Source organism: Saccopteryx leptura, chromosome 13 (assembly GCF_036850995.1).
Source record: "Saccopteryx leptura isolate mSacLep1 chromosome 13, mSacLep1_pri_phased_curated, whole genome shotgun sequence".
Lineage (NCBI taxonomy): Eukaryota > Metazoa > Chordata > Mammalia > Chiroptera > Emballonuridae > Saccopteryx > Saccopteryx leptura.
In genome coordinates this window covers 50108942-50129611 of record NC_089515.1, presented here as the reverse complement: position 1 = coordinate 50129611, position 20670 = coordinate 50108942, and the positions used below count along the sequence as shown (strand labels likewise).

The following is a 20670-nucleotide window of genomic DNA, read 5'->3' as shown; positions in this document are numbered from 1 at the left end:
CAGGAGCACAGATCTGTTCCTGCCTGTGCCCTGACTGGGGATCGAACAGGCGACCTCTGTGCTCTGGGACGATGCTCTAACCAACCGAGCTATCCAGCCAGGGTAGAGGGTATAACTGGCCTATTTTTGATATGATAAACTTACTTTATTAGGTCAGATATAGAAAGCACAATCATAGCCTTAAATACAGACTCATGTATGTCTGTGTTCGGTGGTTCCATGTACACTGATTAAACCTAGAAGTAGCTGCCTCCTGAACATTAATTACATGGCATATTACATTTCCACCATATTCTTGAACGGGCTGTTGGCAAGGCCTCATATTACCACCCTTTGCAATAAAGCAGCAGGTGTGTGTGTGTGTGTGTGTGTGTGTGTGTGTGTGTGTGAGTGTGTACTTACTTTAGTGAGGCCTTCCTCTGAGTTATAAATAAGAGCAACACCATCGACTACCAATAGTTAGATCAGATCATAAATCCCACCGTTTGGAGCTCAGTTCAAACTTTTATAATATATCTATGCTAATTATCTAATTTGATCTCCAAAGGAAAAATGTAATTTTTCTCATGGTGTGCTTTAATAATTCAAAGGTCACCTCCCCTGCTTCAAAATAGAAGATGAGGACAAGGGAGGGGGGCCAGAGAAAGTAGGGGCACGGCCAAGGAGGTGCAGGGGAGAGAGGGGGAGAGGGGGTGAGAGCGATGACTGCTTCGTACGGAAATCTCCCCTTTGTACCTCAGCACCTCACAGCGCATGAGGCGCGGGACAAGCAACGGCTGTGGAGAGGGAGAGAGAAAGCGGACCAACTTGGAGAAGGTGGTCAAGAAGTGATGTCATCACTGGAATCTTCCCTTTATGATTTAAGATCTCAAATTAGGATCGAGTTCAAGTCCATAGTAAGGTTTCACCTGACCAGGTGGTGGTGCAGTGGACAGAGCGCTGACCCAGGATTGCAGAAACCTCGGGGTTGCCAGCTTGAGTGTGGGATCGCGCACGTGACCTCACAGTGGCAGGCTTGAGCAAGGGGTCACAGGCTCACCCGGAGCCCCTGGTCAATCAATGAACAACTAAAGAGCTGCAACTATGAGTTGATGCTTCTCATCTCTTTCCCTTCCTCCCTGTCTATCTCTTTCTTTCCCTCTCTCTCCCTCTTAAAAAAAAAATTAAAAATAAAAGGTAGTGGAGTTTCTCTAGACAGTAAAATTAGACTGAATTTCCTGCAATCTGCAAAAGACCATGGCTCCTTACTGGAATATGCACAGAAAGCAGGAAAATGCTCTTGCAAGTGCATTCCAACAGGCAGCTCAGGGAGGCACCATAGTGACAGAGGGTTCCCATACAGGTCCTAAACCTATAATGCAAAAGGGGTTAACTGTTCACTGGTCTGACAGGGCCTTGTGAAGATGGGCATTGTACCTACTATTAAAAAAAAAATAAAGATCTAATGCTTACGAGGTCGAAACTGGGATGCTCCCCAAATACCAACCAATTTCAGTTGGCATAGCCATGATTCTGTTAGGAAGGAAAATTCAATTATCAGGCTGAAAATATAAACATGAAAATATGCTAAAACAGTTAAGGCTGTCCTTTTAAATTTTCAACAGATAATCTTTTAATGCAATTACTGTAATTTTATTAAGTGGCATAATTAGTTAATGCCTGAGAAGTTGTCAATAGAAGGTACAATTATGTCGTAAAACATTATAATCACCATTTGAAATAATGGATTGTTCTTATAAAAAAAATGTTGAAAAAAAACTTTAATGTATTTTTAAAGTCTATCAGGTAGTCCTTTGTGGAAAGGAAGATTTGGAAAATCATCTTAAATGTTAAATAAACCAAATAATAGACTGTCAAATATTTTAAGCATTGTATGTGTGCATGTACATATGTGTGTGTTTGTATATATATATATATATATATATGTGTGTGTGTGTATGCATATATATGCATATATCTACATAGAGTTGATGCTTCTCATCTCTTTCCCTTCATGTCTGTCTGTCTCTTTCCCTCTCTTTATATATGTATACAGATATAAGTATATCTATATGCATTTAAGATGTGTAAAAAAAGATCTTCTCCTTCAGGCAAAAGGTTTAGCGTAACTGTTAATTTTTTTTTCAGCTTCATGGAAATACAGTTCATCTCTGAGCTCCCACTGCACAAACACCAACTAAACAGGCAGCGAGGTCTGCTGTGCACGTGTCATTGTGACTTCCGGTGCGGGCAGAAGCACTCACCAAAAACTTTAATGAAAGGCAGGTACGTCGAGTCGTGAATCAACTGCTGATAGAACTTCAAGAACAAAGTAAATCTTTTAGACGCAGCGAACACACAAATACCCAAAGCATCAAAAACACGTTGGACCAGCACGACGTTAATAGCCCACCTGAAAACAAATTTTCATTGTAGTTGTCATTTGTACCAAAGTCAATTCAATCTGAGTGTTCTCTGGACCACAGAAAGGCACGCAGACAGAACCAGTACTCACAATCTCATATGAACACATTTTTCTAAACTGTACTCACAAAATGTTCAACAGAGAAATTTTTTGTTTCCAAAATGCCTTTTGCCTGTGTGTGTGTGTGTATGTGTATGTGTGTGTGTGTTTGTTGGAAGGATCAGTTCTGTTACTGCTGCTATTGCTTTTAAATTTACTATGAAATCTTTTCTCTAGATTCCAAGATCCAAACACAAAGAATTCTGTTAAATACGGAATATCACTAAGAAAGCGGAGAACTGTATTTTTTAACCTTCCTGGGGTGGAGGGGGGTTGATTGATGCTTGAAATTATGTATCCTATTGCAGGCCCTGTCAACTCTGAAGAATAAGTTCTTCATTTTTCTCCACTCAAAAAAAAAAAAAAATTCAGGAAAAAAAGTCACAGATGTGAAAATCACAGCTTTATGAAGATGTCCATTGATATATGGTAGATTTAGATTACTTTTAACATCAAACGTCCAAGAAAAAATTTAATAAAATAAGGAATCCATCAATGCCCTCACAGACTTGCCTGACTTGATATAATAGGTGTGTGCCTGAGAGAGTGGTAGAAAAACGAAACTACATAAATGCAATCCTTTTTTACAGCTTTTGGAGACCTTCGCTATTTAAAATAATCCTCTGATGATGCCATCTGTCAAGTAAAAGCTTTACTGTCACACAGAAATATTAATGCATTTATGCCATAATGTAACTTTGGGTCTTTTTATAGATACTACTGGGGTTTACAACATATAAGTACCCAATAGAAAAACAAATTAAAAAATGGCCCTGGCCAGTTAGCTCAGTGGTAGAGCATCAGCCTGGTGTGTGAATGTCCTGTGTTGGATTCCCGGTCGGGGCACACAGGAGAAGTGACCTTCTGCTTCTCCACCCTTCCCTCTCTCCTTCCTTTCTTTCTCTCTCTCTCAATCAGAAGTCCCCACACAAGACAACCTATTTCTCTCTCTTCCCCGCTCGCAGTCTAGACTCCAATGAAACAAGCTGGCCCTGGGCGCTGAGGATGACTCCATGGCCTCTGCCTCAGGCGCTAGAGTGGCTCCCGTTGCAACACAGCCAACGCCCCAGATAGGCAGAGCATCGCCCCCTGGTGGGCATGCCGGGTGGATCCCAGTCCAGGCATATGTAGAAGTCTGTTTCTGCCTCCCCTCCTCTCACTGAATTAAAAAAAAAAAAAAAAAAGGAAGGAAGGAAGGAAGAGAGAGAGAGAGACAGAGAGACAGAGTAAAATATCTAGAAAACTTAAGAGGAAGGAGAAAGCCTTAAATGACACAATGAGCAAGATTTTCCATAATCATCCTCCCCAAAACACTGAGCCTGTAAGGAGTGTGATTTGGAATGGTTTTGGCCACTATAAAAAAGGTCAGATTTAATTTCTTAGAACAACAATGAAGTCAGCAGCATACAGAAACATTCACACTGTAGGTATCAGTGAATTAAAGAGAACGTTCTCCTCTCAGCATTGGTATACAACCCCCCCTCCCATGTGGAATGGGGGTTAGCCCCAAAGTCAGGGAGGTCTCAGCCTAGACCGCCTAATAAGAGACACTATTTCATGTTGGTCCATCCACTTCTCCTCAGCCACCACGTGGGCTAGATCTTAATACGCTGCTTTTCTTTAAATCCTGCTTTCATCGAGATGTGACGTATTCCTGCACACATCCAAAGGAGTCCTCGGAAAATATATGCTTTGCTTTTACAAAGTCTTAAAATTAACAGCCAGAATACACTAAACATGATCCTGTAACATTCCTGCTTTGTGTCATCTGAAAACAGAGACATTAAGATGATATTGATAGGCTATTTTATGTTATCTGACAAAACAGAGAAGTGGGAACCAAATCCCTACCCTGCCACCCTCAGCCCGTGCTGCTAGCGCGGCTCCCACTGCCAACACCAGTGGGTAACGTCGGTGACAAAGAGGGTACTCCCCAGAGAGGAGCAAGGAAGAGAAGAAGCCAGACTTAAGGGTCACAACCTCCCTTCCTCTCTCTCTGGTCCAGGCCACCCGAGAATCCAACCCTTTGCAAAAGGGACAGCACTTAATGGAGTCAGCTGGAGTCAGGGACACAGCGCTAGAGCCAACAGCAGTCCCCAGGCATGAAACCACCGTCTATCAGTACTCCACAGTAGTCATAACGTAAGTCTGTGGGCAAGACCCATAAAAGCAAGATGTTTCCCCAAAAAAATGGAGGCTTGGCTATGCATCATTTTACTCAAAAAGATACAACAAAACAGGGGAGACTAAAATATATTTTTTTTAATTTTACCCTAAAAATATGTTTTCTTATATGCTCTTGCTTTAAGAGCAGAAAACGTTCTGGAATGACCCATCAGAACTGCAGTCACAAAAAACATTCTCTGATAAAAATCACACTTTGTTGGCAAACGGAGGTGAAACCCCTCCGGAGCTGCAGTATCTCTGAAATGCACCATGGGCGGTCAATGTAAAACGTGAGATACATGTAGAGTTTAAACTGAAAAGCACACGTTTAAATGAGCACTCCTCGTTCCAATATCTTCAGGACAACGCACAGAGAGAGAGAGAGAGAGAGAGAGAGTTTGTGCATGTCTCATTCCTAATTGGCTCTGCAGTTTTGCAATCATGTCCAATAGAAAGCATCCCCCACGCAGTGGGACCTCCCACAGGCTCCCGGGCCGAGGTACCCTCACAGCATCACACTGTGGAGATCCACCTTTATCTCCCACTCTGTGGCCTCAGAGATCCTCAAGGATGACGTGGCAGACTGCAGTTGCAGAGGGGACAACCTGACAGAGGGAACAGGCGGGACAGAGGGTGGCCCCCTGCCAAAGCTCCTACCCAATCAGAAGTCCCCACACAAGACAACCTATTTCTATTCATGCGTTGCAATCTTTCCCGAGATCAGGCCAGCCACCCATTAATCATCGCTGTCATTCTCCTACATAACCCAGGGCAACAGATCTGTTTTTCTAAAAATCACAGTGCCAGAAACGAAGCCCAAGAAAGAGGGCACTCTCTCACACAGGCGGGCTGGGGCGCTGACGGGAAGAAGCCACCAGTCGTGTCGACTTCCTTCTTCTGCCGAGGGTCACACGGGGAAGGCTGTTAAGAGAACTCAGGTAGAAAGTGGAGGCAGAAAGGCTGGAGAGGAACTCACCCTGCGGAGCCTCCGGCCAGGGGAATGTGAGGAACGGGAATGGGTCAACAAATGCCAGGACAAAGACAGGTATGGATTAATAACATCCTCATGAATGTTTTTATCAAGATCAATTGTTTTACCAACTTCAGACTAAAGGAAAAGCTTATGACAGGTCCAGGCTGCAGCCATCCTAGGCCCTTGGCATCCTGGAGCGATAAAAAAATCTCTTCATTAACTAGACCAAACAAAATGCTCTCTGATGACAAGGATAAAGCCTCTTAAAGAGCTGATAAACTTGCTAATAGCTGGGAATCATAAAAGTTGGACTGACCTTAAACCCACAAACATAACTGGCTAATTTTTTTTTAAAGTGAGAGGAGGGGAGAGAGAGAGACAGACTCCCACATGTGCCCCAACCAGGATCCACTCAGCGACCCAACCCGTCTGGGGCCATACTCGAATTAACTGAGCTGTCCTCAGGGTCTGAAGACGACGCTCAGACCAACTGAGCCACTGGCTGTGAGAGGGGAAGAGAGAGAGAAGGGGGAGAGGGAGGGAAAGAGAAGCAGATGGTCACTTTCCACGTGTGCCCTGACCAGGGATTGAACCCAGGATGTCTGCATGCCAGGCCAACACTCTACCCACTGAGCCAACCAGTCAGGACCTAATTTTTTTTAATGAGGGTATGCCTTCCAGATAGGAGAGAGCACTGACAATAGAAAACAGGAACCAGAAAGCCCGTGATCATGTCTGTTCCAGGATCATGACTCACACCACTCACTCGTCATATCAGGACCCGTTACGATCTTTGCATAAGACAGAAATTGTTGGGCTAACACCAAACGTACAAGATTAGCAGTTGAGAGACTTGCTTTCTCCCCGCATGCCTGACCCTCCCAATCTGTTCAAGGACAAGTGAAGGAGAATGCCCAGAGATGTAAAGTGACTGCGTGGTTCCAACTTTCAAGTCCTTCCAAGTTTCGTAGATTCTCAGGAGTTGACTTGAGCAGTTTGAAGATCTCTTGCAGCTCTGAGATTCTGTGATCTCATTATGCTTATAAGGCTGGGCCAACGTTACCAGTGAGAAGTGCATTTCACGTACATTAGCAGTTCTCCTTTGTGGGCTGAGACAGCTTGTAACATGCAGTGACCACCTATGTCTCAAGCAATGTGATACGAATATTTTTTGTATCAAAGTCTGTGAATGGTTCACTTAAAAGAAAAATTAGAGCAATTCTGTCTTAATTGAGTCATGATTTTTCAATGGTCATTTTTTTTCGAAAGACACTGGCATTCACTGGAACAGGGGGAGAGAAATATACACAATGCAGGGACTATAGAAACACATTTATGCCCTGGCCAAATAGCTCAGTTAGTTAGAGCATCATACCAACATGCAGAGGTTGCTGGTTTGATTCCTAGTCGGAACACATACAGAAACACATTGATGTTTCTATCTGTCTGTCTGTCTCTCCCTTCCTCTCTCTAAAATAAATAAGTTTTAAAAAGAAAAAAGAAACATGGTTATAATACTATGACAAAAACATTTAAAACTATATAGAATGCTGGCTCTCTTAAACTTACCTAGAGGTGATATATGAATGAGTAACATTTGGATAAATTAAGAGATTTCCAAGGGTAAATCTGCCTTACAGAATATCTTAGAAAGACATCTTCTACATAACAATCTATGCCTAGGAAGATAAACAGATTGATTCCCAGTCAGGGCACACAGAAGATGTGCCCATCTGCTTCTCTACCCCTCTCCCTGTCCCTCTCACTTCTCTTTCTTTCTCTCTTTCTCTCTTCCCCTCCTGCAGCCATGGCTCAATTGGAGCAAGCTGGCCCCAGGCGCTGAGGATGGCGCCACAGCCTCCACCTCAGGTGCTAAAAAGAGTTTGGTTGCTGAGCAACGAAGCAACGCCCCAGATGGGCAGAGCATCGCCCTCTAGTGGGCTTGCAGGGTGGATCCCAGTCGGGGCACATGTGGGGAGTCTGTCTCTGCCTCCACTCCTCTCATTGAGTTAAAAAAAAAGGAAATAAAAAGAAAAATGAATGGATACTGCTGATGTTATTCAGTTTACTTGCAAGTGTGAACTCACTGAGTTAGGCTCACTGCGCAGCTCATGCAGTGAAATAAAGCTCTGTTGCACTGGAGTTGGATCTCAGAAGTAAATAACCTGCGCATGAAAAAAGGAGGCTTACCACAAATGCCAATGCACTTCGCCACGTGGACTCCCACTCGAAGCAGCTTTTAAGGAACTGTACTGTATTCCAGATCGCCATGGTGATTCTTTTCATGCGGTCCACATCTCTTGATAAGATCTGACATAAAGACATGGACAACAGAGAGCTAAATTTGAATACCCCAGATATCATTCTCCTTAGATCAGGCGGCTTGGTCATGTAAATTGTGGTCTGTGTGGCTGCCAATGAGGAAACAGAAATGAAAAGTCCTCCTACTACTTCTAAACTTCTCTTTGAAATGCGACCCTCCTCGGGGGAAAGAAAAGCCAATGTGTTTTATAGCACCTTTGATGCAGAATGACTTATTTTAATAAAGTGCATTGCAAAACTGAGCTGGTAATAGTTACCGAAGCCAGGTGTGCACACACGTGTGTGTGTGTGTGTGTGTGTGTGTGTGTGTGTGTGTGTGAAAAAGAGAGAGAGAGAGAGAGAGAATTAGAGAGAGAAAAATAGAGAGGAACAGAGAGAATGAGAGCAAATGCCCACCTTGTTTAGTTTAAAAGGAAATGAATAACTCATAGCAGAAATGTGCGGGTATTCTAACTCATTGAGTCCAGAAGAAAAAGTGTAGAGCAAAGTTTAGTTCTAGGAAAGGAGTCCCCTTCCCCCAGCTCCTAGCTCTGCGACCTTGGGACAGTTTCTTAACCTCTCTCTTATACCATGGGGTTGATATCAGTGCCAACCTCGGAGATTGTGGAATTAAAGCGCTTGGAATCCTGCCTGTCACATAGTAAGTGCTTTTAAGTGTTTATGTCAGAAGTACCAGTTTCAATTTGATGAAAATGAGGGAACGCCTAGCAGCTGGGGACACCTAGTGGTGAGAGACGCGTGAGGTCGGTCCTAGCGTAGCTCAGGGTCCCAGCCCCACGTCCCCCCGGGGCGGTCACAGCTCAGAGCCACCCCACGCGGAGGTCCGTGTTTGGCAGAGGAAATGTTTTTTCTCCCAGTTGCAGGCAGATTTGTTTCAATTTGTTTGCAAAGCACCACCCCACCTAGCTCGACTCGGGTTTTAACTTTCAAGTAAACAGAGCAAAAGGCAATAATAATAAGAGGTTTGCTCCGATTACACAGAATAAATATTACACTTGATGTTATTGCAGACCAAAGCAAAACATCTGGATGCTCCCTGCAGAAGATGCTGCCGGCCCTTCCCCAGCGCGTCCAGGGGTTCGTGGGAAAGAAAGGCATGAGACGCCCCATTCAGGTTTAACCGCTTTATGTCACTGCAGCTGCACACCCCACAGGAAGGGGTGGAAGTAATAAACACTTTTAAAAAGGGGACACTTTGTTCTCTGTGACACAAACGAAGAGGAACAATAGGTACAGAGCGAAATCCCGCATGGTGTCTCAACAGGACAGGGAGGGGTCGGATAATAAATGTAAAAGTCATGTTTAAAAAGAAATATATATATGAAACTTCCCCCGGTGAGCTCAGATCTGTACTTTTGGTTGAAATGAGGACAGAAGAATGCAGGACAATGGGCACAGAGTGAGACAGGTCCTTGGCCACAAGAAGTGCCAACACGCCCTGAACTTAGACAATACAAACATGGCAGGAGAGGCGGTGGTGAGTCCAAGGGTGGATGTCTCTCAAGAACCGCTGGGTTCATCTCGCCACAGACTCAACAGACAGACCCTCTCCCAGGAACTCTGAAGGACAGAGGCAGAGAGGGCCGTGATGGAAGGCAGGGCGGCAGGGCAAGTGGGTCAGAGAACGCCCACATAGGCTTGGGGCTGGGAAGGGTTGTCCATTGGAGGAATCGGGAGATGAGTGGAGGGCAGACACCTTCCGCTTCACCCAGTAGATATTAGTTTAGGTCTTTCCTTTCTTGTCAAGTGGATTGGAGTCCTCTCGTTTTGGGAGAGAATGGGAGAAAAGGAGGAAGATGTGGAGAGGTGGGCAAAGTGATAGTGGGAAGGGGAAAGGAGGAGGGAAAGGGAGGGGGAGAGGAAGGAAGGGGAAGGAAGAGGAGAAGGAGGAGGGAGAAGGAATGGGAGGAAGAGGAAAAGGAGGGACTGGAGGAGGAGAAGGAAGGAGAAAAGAGGAAGAGGGGAGGGGAGGGGAGGGGAGGGACGGGGAGGGGAGGGGAGGGATGGGGAGGGGAGAGAAGAGGGGGGAGGAGAGGGGAGAGAAGAGCGGGGAGGGGAGGGGAGGAGGGGAGGGGAGGGGAGGAGGAGGAGAGGGGAAGGGGAGAGAAGAGGGGGAGGGGAGGGGAGAGAAGAGGGGGGAGGGGAGGGGAGAGAAGAGGGGGGAGGGGAGGGGAGAGAAGAGGGGGGAGGGGAGGGGAGAGAAGAGCGGGGAGGAGGGGAGGGGAGGAGGAGGAGAGGAGGAGAGGGGAGGGGAGGGGAGGGACGGGGAGGGGAGGGGAGGGATGGGAAGGGGAGAGAAGAGGGGGGAGGGGAGGGGAGAGAAGAGGGGGGAGGGGAGGGGAGGGGAGGGACGGGGAGGGGAGGGGAGAGAAGAGGGGCGAGGGGAGGGGAGGAGGGGAGGGCAGGAGGAGGAGAGGGGAAGGGAGGGGAGGGGAGGGGAGGGGAGGGGAGGTGCAAGCAAGTAATAACACCAGGACTTCAGGTCCCGGACTCTGAGTGTGCCAGGCAGCAAGCTGACTGCAGAGTCCTACCTTTTTGGACAACTTGCGGGTGTCTTCAACAAAGCGCTTTTCCCTTGGCGTGAAGGTCCTGATGCTTGCTTTGACCTAGAAAGACATCATTGTTAAAGGGGGAGGTATTTTCTATGGAGTTCATTCCCCTCCTTCTCTTCTTAATGACTGGGAAGACCCTGGAAACCACCCCCTTCTGCCCCTCAGGCCCCTGGTGGGGGGCAGAGACACGATGGCCTCCCCTCGCTCTGCGTGTGGATCCGGGGGTCTCACTGCATGAGCTTCCCTTGGGTGGGTCAGACTGCATGTGGAAGCCTCCAGAATGTCTGCAACGCAGTGGAGGAATTTTAAGCCAATGCAGGGGTTGGGATCATGAAGTTCTCAAGCTAAAGTCTCTAAAGAAGAAAACTTCCCTTCACATTCAAATTTTGAGCTACGCTTTCATCAATAATACCTTGAATGTCTGCTTCCAGCTTATAAAAACATTGTTTGTACAGAGAAGCTCATTTCTCATTTCTTCTCATTGATCCAGAAAAACAGGAGTCATACCAGTTGGAAACTGGAGTGGCCAGCACCAATCTGATGGCTGAGTTTTAAAATACTTTCACATCTCTCTCCCCCTCTCCCTCTCATCCTGCCCCCCCCCCCGTAATAATTCTGAAACCTTGGACATTAATTTGAATCTCTCTGGGCTGGGCACCTTTCACGTTAGGCACAGAGAAACTAGAAGGGGTACAGCCCACTTAGACTTACCGGATTATATATGAGGTTCATCTCCAAGTAAATAACTCCTTTAAAAGCTTGTTCTAAATCTTTATTCTTCAACACGTAACAATTTGTTTGTCCATCTCGAATCTGTTATAAGCAACAGACAAAAAACAAACTTTCTATGGGGTTCAAACAAACTGATGAAGTTGAGGATGCAGAAGGCTCACATAAGATAAAGAAAATATTAAGCAAATACTAAAACCATCTTAAATCAACTTTTGATTCTAGACTGCTGTTATAAGTGATAAGAAGATAAAGTGACAGCTAGCAGGCTGATACCTGACTACACTAATGGAAAATTAGTGGCATCAATTATTACTATTTCTACATGGACTTTTCTTCAAAAATATCAGAGGTTATACATTTGTGTTTATTAAGGGAAAATAAATATTTGACAAAATTCCTGGCCCGTATTTCTCACGACAGCCAAGGTTGTGGGGAAAAAGGAAACTCTTGGAAACTGTCTCGAATCAGAAGACCAAGTACATGAGATGATTAAATGCATGTGTTAGGTACCCTGGGTTGGATCCTGGAACAGTAGAAAGACGTCAATGGAAAAGCTGGTGATATTCCAATAAAGACTAGAGTTCAATTCACAGTAACATACAGTGTCAGTTTTCTGTTTCTTTTCTTTTTCTTTTATTTGTATTTTTAAATTTTTAATTTTTTTTTTTTTTTAGTTTCAACAAATCTATCAAGACCACAGGAGATGTTAACATTAGGGGAGGCCCTGGCCAGGTGGCTCAGTGAATAGAGCATCATCCTGGCACACCGAGATCGCGAGTTCCATCCCTGGTCAGGGCACATAGGAGAAGCAACCAGTGAGCGCACAACTAAATGGAGCAACGAAGCGAAACAGTAAGTGATGTTCCTCTCCTTTCCCTTCCCTCTCCCCCTGCCTCTCTATATCAAATCAATGGGAAAAAAAGAAAGAAAGATGTTAACACTAGGGGAAATTAAGTGAGTGGTCTATAACTCTGTATTACCTCTGCAACTTTTCCGTATGTGGAGAATTATGCCAAAACACAAAGCTTACTAAAATATTTTAAAGAACTGAATAAAGGAACTGATTTTAATAAAATCAGTTGTTTGACAGCCAGGGAGAAATACAAAGGAAATAAATCTAATAGCTCAAGTTGAGGTCAAATCCCAAAACATTCAAAATGTACCAATCTGCTTACAAACCTTCAAAATAAAAAGTCCCTCTGATACACCCCGTCGGCCAGCATGTCACATCAGTTCCATGCACTCATCTGGCCATGGGCACTGAAGAAAAATATTCCCTGAATCATTCTGGAACCAACATGCCTTCCACGAAGGAGCTTTCTTTTCGGAATTAACAGCAGCAACGTTTTTATTATATTGAATACATAGTAGCGGCCTATGTACTGACTACACTTCTAGCTTGTAGGAGGCGCACCTGTGAACTCCAAAATGACATCAGCAAAAAATTTGAGCTGGCCAACAGCTCCATTAGGGATTGTCACGACTACAGGTTTGAAACAACATAGGAAATAGGAGGCCATGAAATTTGAGCCATATTTTAAATGACTATTGCTGTTGTCACTACACTACGGGCATTCAGCAAAAGTGTTCTCATAAACAGGGGCGGAAATGAGTTGAATAAGTCACCGGGGTGGGGGAGTGTGGGGGAGGGACAGAGCCATGCCGCTTTACAAGGGAGAGGTCACCTTCCTTCCCGAAGTCACCCCACCTCTCCAGATTGAATAGGTCTTAAACAGAAAGATGGTTTTCCTGGCCAGTGACTACAAGGAAGGGGGGTGCCCCCATAAAGACCCGGCTTCCTTCCTAAACGGTGTCCAAACAGGATTCTGAGCTTCCTCTTGTATCCACAGTCCTCACTTAATAAATTGTGGGTGTTAAAGTTGAAAGAGATAAATACAAAAACAGCATGACAACTTGCCAGGCCAACTGGCGTCCCATTTAGCTTTGCTTCAACCCTGGACATTGTCCCGCTATCTTAAAATTTCCATGATTCCGTAGGGTCAGGGAGGGTCAACAGAAGAACAAGAGGTATCAATAGAAAAAGAAACTATTTTATAATAAAAGAAATTCTGAGGGTTTTTTTTTTTTGATTTGGTAAATGATCGTTTCCTCTTTCTCAATGTCCTAGTATTGTGTCAGCAAAACACAGAATCCACCTAGGGACACTGAAGTTGCTGTTAAGAACAAAGATCTAATTAAGGATATTCACATTTGGTACTTTAATATTATCTTAAAAGATATAAACTGCAAGTTTAAAAATTGGCAGAAAGTTTGAAAAATGACAAAAAAAGCTAAATAAAGTCCCTTTGAACTTACATAAATACCTCCATTCCTTCCCTCTGATGGAAATTACCTAGGAATTGGCATGTAGCCTTCTTAAATTTTTATTGAGAATTGATATTTATAAACATATCCTTAAGACAAGCAGTTTTCATTTTTCACCTGTGTTGAACTCTATGTACTATATTTTGCAATTTCATTTTGTATAGATCCCTAGGTCTTTATAGGAAACCTGTATTAATATACATATCTGCCTCATTTCTTGAAACTGCTATATAATATTCAAAACATAAATGAACCACAACTGACGTATTTTCCTGCTGGTGAATATTTGCTTGATTCCACACTTGTCCAGGCTGTCTGCTACCAGGAATATCTTTTGGGAAAAAGTCAAGAACCAGAGAAAGAGGAAATACACTATTGTGTATGTGAAATATGTGGTAAATGCACTTGAACATTTAGTGTTACAATTAAACACTGAAATGGTAACCAAAAGAAAAAAAATGTTTAATCTTTTCATTTTCCGTAGTCTTTATATAATTGAACTTCCAGCACCAGAATATAGGATAAAAATTGGCTAGCATCCCAAGTTGCCAAATTCCTATGCATCTAGGGGAGCATTAGGGAGTAGGAAATAAAAGCGAAACACATCATTTTCCTGCCGAGAATCATTTATTACTCATACTTAGGAATCAGAAAATTATTCCTAGTACTTTATAATTTTAAAGCCTCCCTTAAATAGGACATATATAGCCAAGAGAAAATTTAGAGCCGTACCCACACTTTCCATCTTTAGGTATAAGACAGTCACTTCAATTAAGACCAGAGTTTAACTTGGGATTGCTGTCAGCCCAGGCAACAAAGAAATGATGTCATTTCAATGTATGACAACGGGGTTCTCTAAATCCATTTGGAGACTCCTCCTAGGACAATCTGGGAGGATTTCATTTCGGTCAAAATAAGAGTCTTTGCATAAAATAATAGACATTATCTTTAATGTCAGTGTTAATGGAAAATTCTTCAAATTGACTTGTTGCACATCTTTTCCTTTTTCTCTTTTTTCTATTTTTTAGAGAGAGAGAGAGAGAGAGGCAGAAAGGGAGGCAGGAGCTGCAAGCATCAACTCACAGTGGTTGCTCCTCATATGTGCCTTGGCCAGGCGAGCCTGGGGTTTTGAATCAGCGACCTCAGCGTGCTAGGTTGACGCTTTATCCACTGTGCCTCCACAGGTTAGGCATTACACATCTTTTTATACCCACCTTTTCATGGGTGAGGAACCCAGGTATCAGACAGTAACAGGCATAGCCATGTGTGCCGAACAGTCATCTCGACTGAAACTAAGTAGGACTCCAACTTCCACATTCAGGGAAGTGGGTATTTTTATGTCCTTTTACATTATTTTCAGAAATAATGAATATATCAGAAAGAATTTTAAGGCATGTTCAGAGTGAATTTCCGGATTAAATCAGCCAGCCAATGAGACAGTGCAGAAAGTCTGTTTCTAAGTAATGACTCAGCATTTTGGAGCCAGCAAATACATTACAGAGAAGATAGTCTGCTTTAGATTTTAATCGGACCTGAAATTGTACTTAAACTAATCAAACGTTTCTTGAATTTTAAATCTGCTCAAACAAGCTTTAAAGAAGTAAATACGAAGAAGTTTTTGAAAGTTGGATGTTAAAATGAATTTTTGAGTCTAAGAGATAACTACTATAGATCCATTGTATTAGAAAACAATATTTTAATAAGGATGTAACAGAAGTTGGAGGAAAATCTTTTTCTCACCTGCAACTTTTTTGAAAGAATTATTATTATTATTATTATTATTATTATTATGGTTTACTCTCAAGTTCTTTTATGTGACAAGTTACCAACTGATATAACAGTCAAGTTAATCAGAATCACCATGAAGAAATAAAACCATCAACTAGTTTAGGGAGGAAAGATATAAATTTAAGATCAAAATTCAAACTAAAGAGTCGTCTCGATTCTCCCAGTTAGACAGACGTGCATGTGAAAAAAACGGAGAACATCCAGGTATCAACAAGCACTTGGAAATCAGATGCATTTTATTTCACGCAAAATGGAAATATAATGTGTCGACACCATGATACACCAGTCGGTCTCAGCTGAGGCACATGCAAAGTGACTCTAATAAAATGTGATGTGGACAGACATGTGGCTGAGAGAGGTAAACCAATGCACTCTCCCTGGCAGCAATCCACATTCACGTTCTCACGTGGAATGTAACGTCAATGCCATGAGTGACAAACAGGATGAACCACTACAAGGTCACTGCCCTGACCCAAAGTCAACCATTGCCCTGTAGAGGGCAGCACTGAGTTCATCACCCGGGACTCTCTCCACTAATGACACCTCACTTCTTTCTCCCTTTCCAAGGCAACTCATTCTATCCTCAGCCTGAGTCAGACAACTAGGTCTGACCCTCAAAAAAACGGCAGGGAACCTTGGTGTACCCAACATTTCTTACCAACTCCTCTCCCTAAAATGTATGCTATCTTTACAAAAGTAATGGAGATTAATTGTGAGACTTGTGCAAAATTTATATAAAAACGGTGGGGGGGAAAATACAATTCTCACAATGCTACATTTTTAAACAAAGAAACACACATCTCTAGTTTTTAATGTAGATTTGTAGTTATTTATTTTATAAAAATAGGATCGTAGAGTGTCTGGGCTAAAATCGGGCCTCTAGAGATAGCTGGCTGAACTGAGTTTGCATCCTGGCTCTGTCTCAGACTGCTGGTGACTTTGGGTGAGTTACGTAACTCTCTGTTCTGCAGTTTCCTATCCTGTGTTTGTGACTTTAAAAATAATACAGATCTCTGGAGGGGGTGTGTAAAATAATCAGCAAAAACAGTAAGAACGTGACAAGTACATAGAAATTGCTTGTTATTAACAAATAATTTTTAGTCTTATTTTAAGTTATATGTTTTTCATCACTTACCTTTTAAATTAAAAAAGAACATATGGGAAACATTGCCCAGTGTAATAAATTTTCCCACATGATTTAAAATGATTTTTTTTTTTTTGAGAGTGGAAGGGAGAGGGAGGGAGAGGAGGAGAGAGAGAGAGAAAGAGAGTGAGAGAGAGAGAGAGAGAGAGAGAGAGAGAAGCATCAACTCATTGTTCCACTTAGTTGTGCTATTATTTGCTTCTCATATGTGCCCTGACCAGGGCTCGAACTGGCGACGTCAGGAGTCAAGCCAGCACCCTCAGGATGGAGCTGCAGCCCTTTGGGTTGAGCCCTAACTGGGGCTCAGACTGGAGACCTCAGGGTTGAGCCAATAACCCTAGGCTCAAGATGACAACTCCGGGATAGAACTGGCAACCCTGGCCCTCAAGGAAGACGCTCTAGCCACTGCACCACTGGCCAGGGCATGAATTTCTACAATTAACCAATTCACACTATAGCACTAACATCATTTCCAATTTGTAACCACTGGAGATACTATGATTTTATACAAAGGTGTTTCTATGCACCTGTGTGATGCATTCCCAAAAATAAATTCCTAGAGGTGGAACTGCTAAGTCATAGGACAGACCTAGCTCGATGGATTTTCCTCCCTATGATGCTGTATTAATTTACACCCCTCGCCTCTGTGAATAAGCCCGTCCATTTCCTTGCAACTCTGCCAACCGTAGGCATTTTTATTTAATATACAGCAATTTCATGGGAATAAAATGGCCTCAGGTTGTTTTAATATGTGCTTTTTAAAAAAAATAACTAATGAGACTGAACATTTTCTTTCATGTGTTTATTAACAGTGAGACCAGACAGACTTAGATTCAATTCCCATCTCTGGCGTTTAGCATCTGTGTGACCGCGGGTAATTACTGTATCTCTTCCAGTCTCAGTTGCCCCTCGAAAACAGATATCTAGAATATAAATGCTCAAAGATATGTGTATATTAAATTTTAATCCATTTTATCAAGGCACCTCCCCCAAGATTTGTTCGAAGTCATGTTCTCTCCAACAATGTGAGAGAATCTTTTTTCTACACTTACTCATCACTGCTAATGAAAAATTTTGACTATATTTATTAACTCAATTGCTTCAACTACTTTAGTAATTTTTTTTTTTTTTTTTAATTTTAGTGAGAGGAAGGGAAGCAGAGACAGACTTCCACATGTGCCCTGACCGGATCTACCTGGCAAGCCCACTAGGGGGTGATGTTCTGCACATTGGGGGCCCTTGCTCCGTTATAACTGGAGCCATTTTTTAGTGCCTAAGGCAGAGGCCATGGAGCCATCCTCAATGCCCAGGGCCAACCCACTCTAATCAAGCTATGGCTGTAAGAGGGGAGGAGGGGAGAAAGAGAGAGAGAGAGAGAGAGAGAGAGAGAGAGAGAGAGAGAGAGAAAGAGAAGCAAGAATAGGAGGGTTGGAGAAGAAGATGGGCACTTCACTTGTGTGCCCTGACCGTGAATCAAACCTGGGACGTCCACACACCAGGCCAACTCTCTACCATTGAGCCATCCAGCCGGGGCCCAATTAATTTAATAATTTAAGTGACTAAAACAAAGGTGATGAAGATGATAGCCAACACTGTACCTCCTGTGTACTACACTGTAGTCACTTTACATTTGTCAAACCATTTAAATCCTCACCACAGACCTCCAACATAGGTGTTATGGTAATTATCTTCATTTCATCACAGAGGAAACAAAAACAGAGAGTTTAGTAACATATCAAAAATCACACAGCTGTTTGACCAGGTGGTGGCACAGTGGATAGAGCACTGGACTGAGACACAGAGGACCCAGGTTGAAAACGCCAAGGTCACCGGCTTGAGCACGGGCTCATCCCACTTGAGCATGGGCTCACCAGCTTGAGCGCAGGGTCGCTGGTTTGAACATGGGATCACAGACATGACCCCATGGTGGCTGACTTGAGCAAGGGCTCACTGGCTCTGCTGTAACACCCCCCCCCCCCGCCCGGGTCAAGGCACATATGAGAAAGCAATCAATGAACAACTAAGGTGCTGCAATAAAGAACAGATGCTTCTCATCTCTCTCAGTTCCTGCCTATCTGTCCCTATCTGCCCCTCTCTTTGTCTCTCTGTCTCTATCACAAATATATATATTTTAAAAAGAAATCACACAACCAATTAAGGAAGAAGACTGGGTGCCAAGTGGTTTGGCTCTATCGTCCATACTCTAAAAATCATAATCCTGTGTGACTAAAGCATGAGCCATTCATTCATATGATTAGTAGTTCACTGATTCTGATTTCTACCTCTTCAGACGAACTTTTCTGCTAGGTTGACATCTTTCCCTTATTGATTAAAATAGACAGCCTTTTATGTTGGTGCTATATAATCCATTTGTTTTTGTGCTGCGAGTATTTCTTACAAGTCTATCCTCTGTCTTTTAGTTTAAGATAATTTCTGTTTTCGCCATATTGACATCTTAAGATTCTTTTCTCTTTATCATCCCTGTTTCGTAGTTTGCTCATATAAGATTTCCCATTATTTTAAAGTTTAATTTATGGAATTTGTTTCAAGTGCTTGACTTTTAATCCATCTTTAAGTAGCTGTGTTTGGTGTAACACACTGATGCATTTTCCCCTTGATAATCAGTTTTCCCAGAATTACATAGTAGTAGTTATACTTTTCCTCAATGATTTCATTTTGTTTACTATATATTAAATGAGCTCCAATTATCTAGTCTTTTTTTATGTCCTTTCAAGTACAGTTCTAGAACTTCTCCCAATAGGTCTTAATCAGTATAATTGGTGTTTTTCCTACCATTAGACATTTTTATGCTTTTTTTTAGGTTTTAAAAATGTTTTTCTGTTGGGTATGGCTATTGACTTTTGTTTTAATTTTGATCTTGTTTAGCCTGACCAAGCAGTGGCACAGTGGATAGAGCATTGGACTGGGATGCCGAGGACCCAGGTTCGAGACCCCGAGGTCGCCAGCTTGAGCACGGACTCATCTGGTTTGAGCAAAGCTCACCAGCTTGGACCCAAGGTCGCTGGCTCGAGCAAGTGGTTACTCGGTCTGCTGAAGGCCCGCAGTCAAGACACATATGAGAAATCAATCAATGAACAACTAAGGTGTCGCAATGAAAAACTAATGATTAATGCTTCTCATCTCTCTCTGTTCCTGTCTGTCTGTCCCTATCTGTCCCTCTCTCTGACTCTCTGTCTCTGTAAAAAAAAAAAAAATTATCTTGTTTACACTTGACTGATCTTTTTTTATTCCAATATGTCATTAATTTTCTTTGTATTTATAGATAACATCTGATATTATCAGGTATTACCTACAAATAATGTTTTCTTCATTACATTGTAACACTTTTCTTATATTTTTGTATCAGATATGACATAAAAGGCTTAGATTTTTATTAAATTTATTGGTGTCATATTAATAGGATCCTATAGGTTGCAAATGTACATTCCATGATTCATGATCTGTATATTATACTGTATGCTCACCACCCAAAACAAAGCCAATTAATTTTTAACTGTTCATTCATAAGCACACAAATTCATTAAATTCTCACAACAATCCTAGAAGTAGGTACTATTATCTTCACTTTAAGGAAGAGGAAATACAAGGAATATCTCTAGTATTTCAGCAGTAAGTCTGGTGTCTGTGATACTTCTGATAGGTTATGTTTCATCATGTTAAAGCACAAATTACTAACTTATTAAACAATTTTTTCATAATCAAGAATGAATGTTCAATTTGATCAAGTGCCCCTTCCATAAATACTAATTATTTTCAAGTTTTTTTTCTTTAATACATCAATGGCATAAATTACACAATTAGATTTGCTAATGTGTTGAAACTTACTGGTATTCCGTGAAAGGTACATAATTTTATTTTCATTCATTGTATGTTTTTGATATCAGCGTTATTCTAGTCCCAGGAAATAAATTAATAAAATTTCTATTTTTCTTTTATGTTCTTAATAACTTTCAATAATGTAAGAATTGCCCGTGCCTTTAAGATTTCAAAAAATGTATTCACGCTTGACCAGGCCGTGGTGCAGTGGACAGAGTGTTGGACTGGGACGCAAAGGACCCAGGTTCGAATCCCTGATGTTGTCGGCTTGAGTGGTGGCTCACCAGCTTAAGCTTGAGCGTGGGATCATAGACATGACCCACGGTCG

General features: G+C 42.5%; 1 protein-coding gene and 1 long non-coding RNA gene across 5 annotated transcripts in view; one reads left to right on the top strand and one right to left on the bottom strand.

Moving 5' to 3' along the window:
- Positions 1 to 20670, bottom strand: part of MCTP2 (multiple C2 and transmembrane domain containing 2) — a 189723-nt gene that overhangs the window by 46484 nt on the left and 122569 nt on the right. For all 4 annotated transcript variants that reach the window (XM_066355202.1, XM_066355205.1, XM_066355203.1 and 1 more), the window contains 3 exons: positions 11228 to 11329; positions 10496 to 10570; positions 7833 to 7952 (listed from right to left, as the gene is read on the bottom strand). In XM_066355202.1, the coding sequence (XP_066211299.1) occupies positions 7833 to 7952; positions 10496 to 10570; positions 11228 to 11329 (297 nt within the window). The remainder of the gene's footprint in view (positions 1 to 7832; positions 7953 to 10495; positions 10571 to 11227; positions 11330 to 20670) is intronic.
- Positions 5646 to 19605, top strand: LOC136384711 (uncharacterized). Its single transcript, XR_010747646.1, has 3 exons — positions 5646 to 5714; positions 11923 to 12100; positions 19392 to 19605. It is a non-coding gene; the product is annotated as an uncharacterized lncRNA (long non-coding RNA).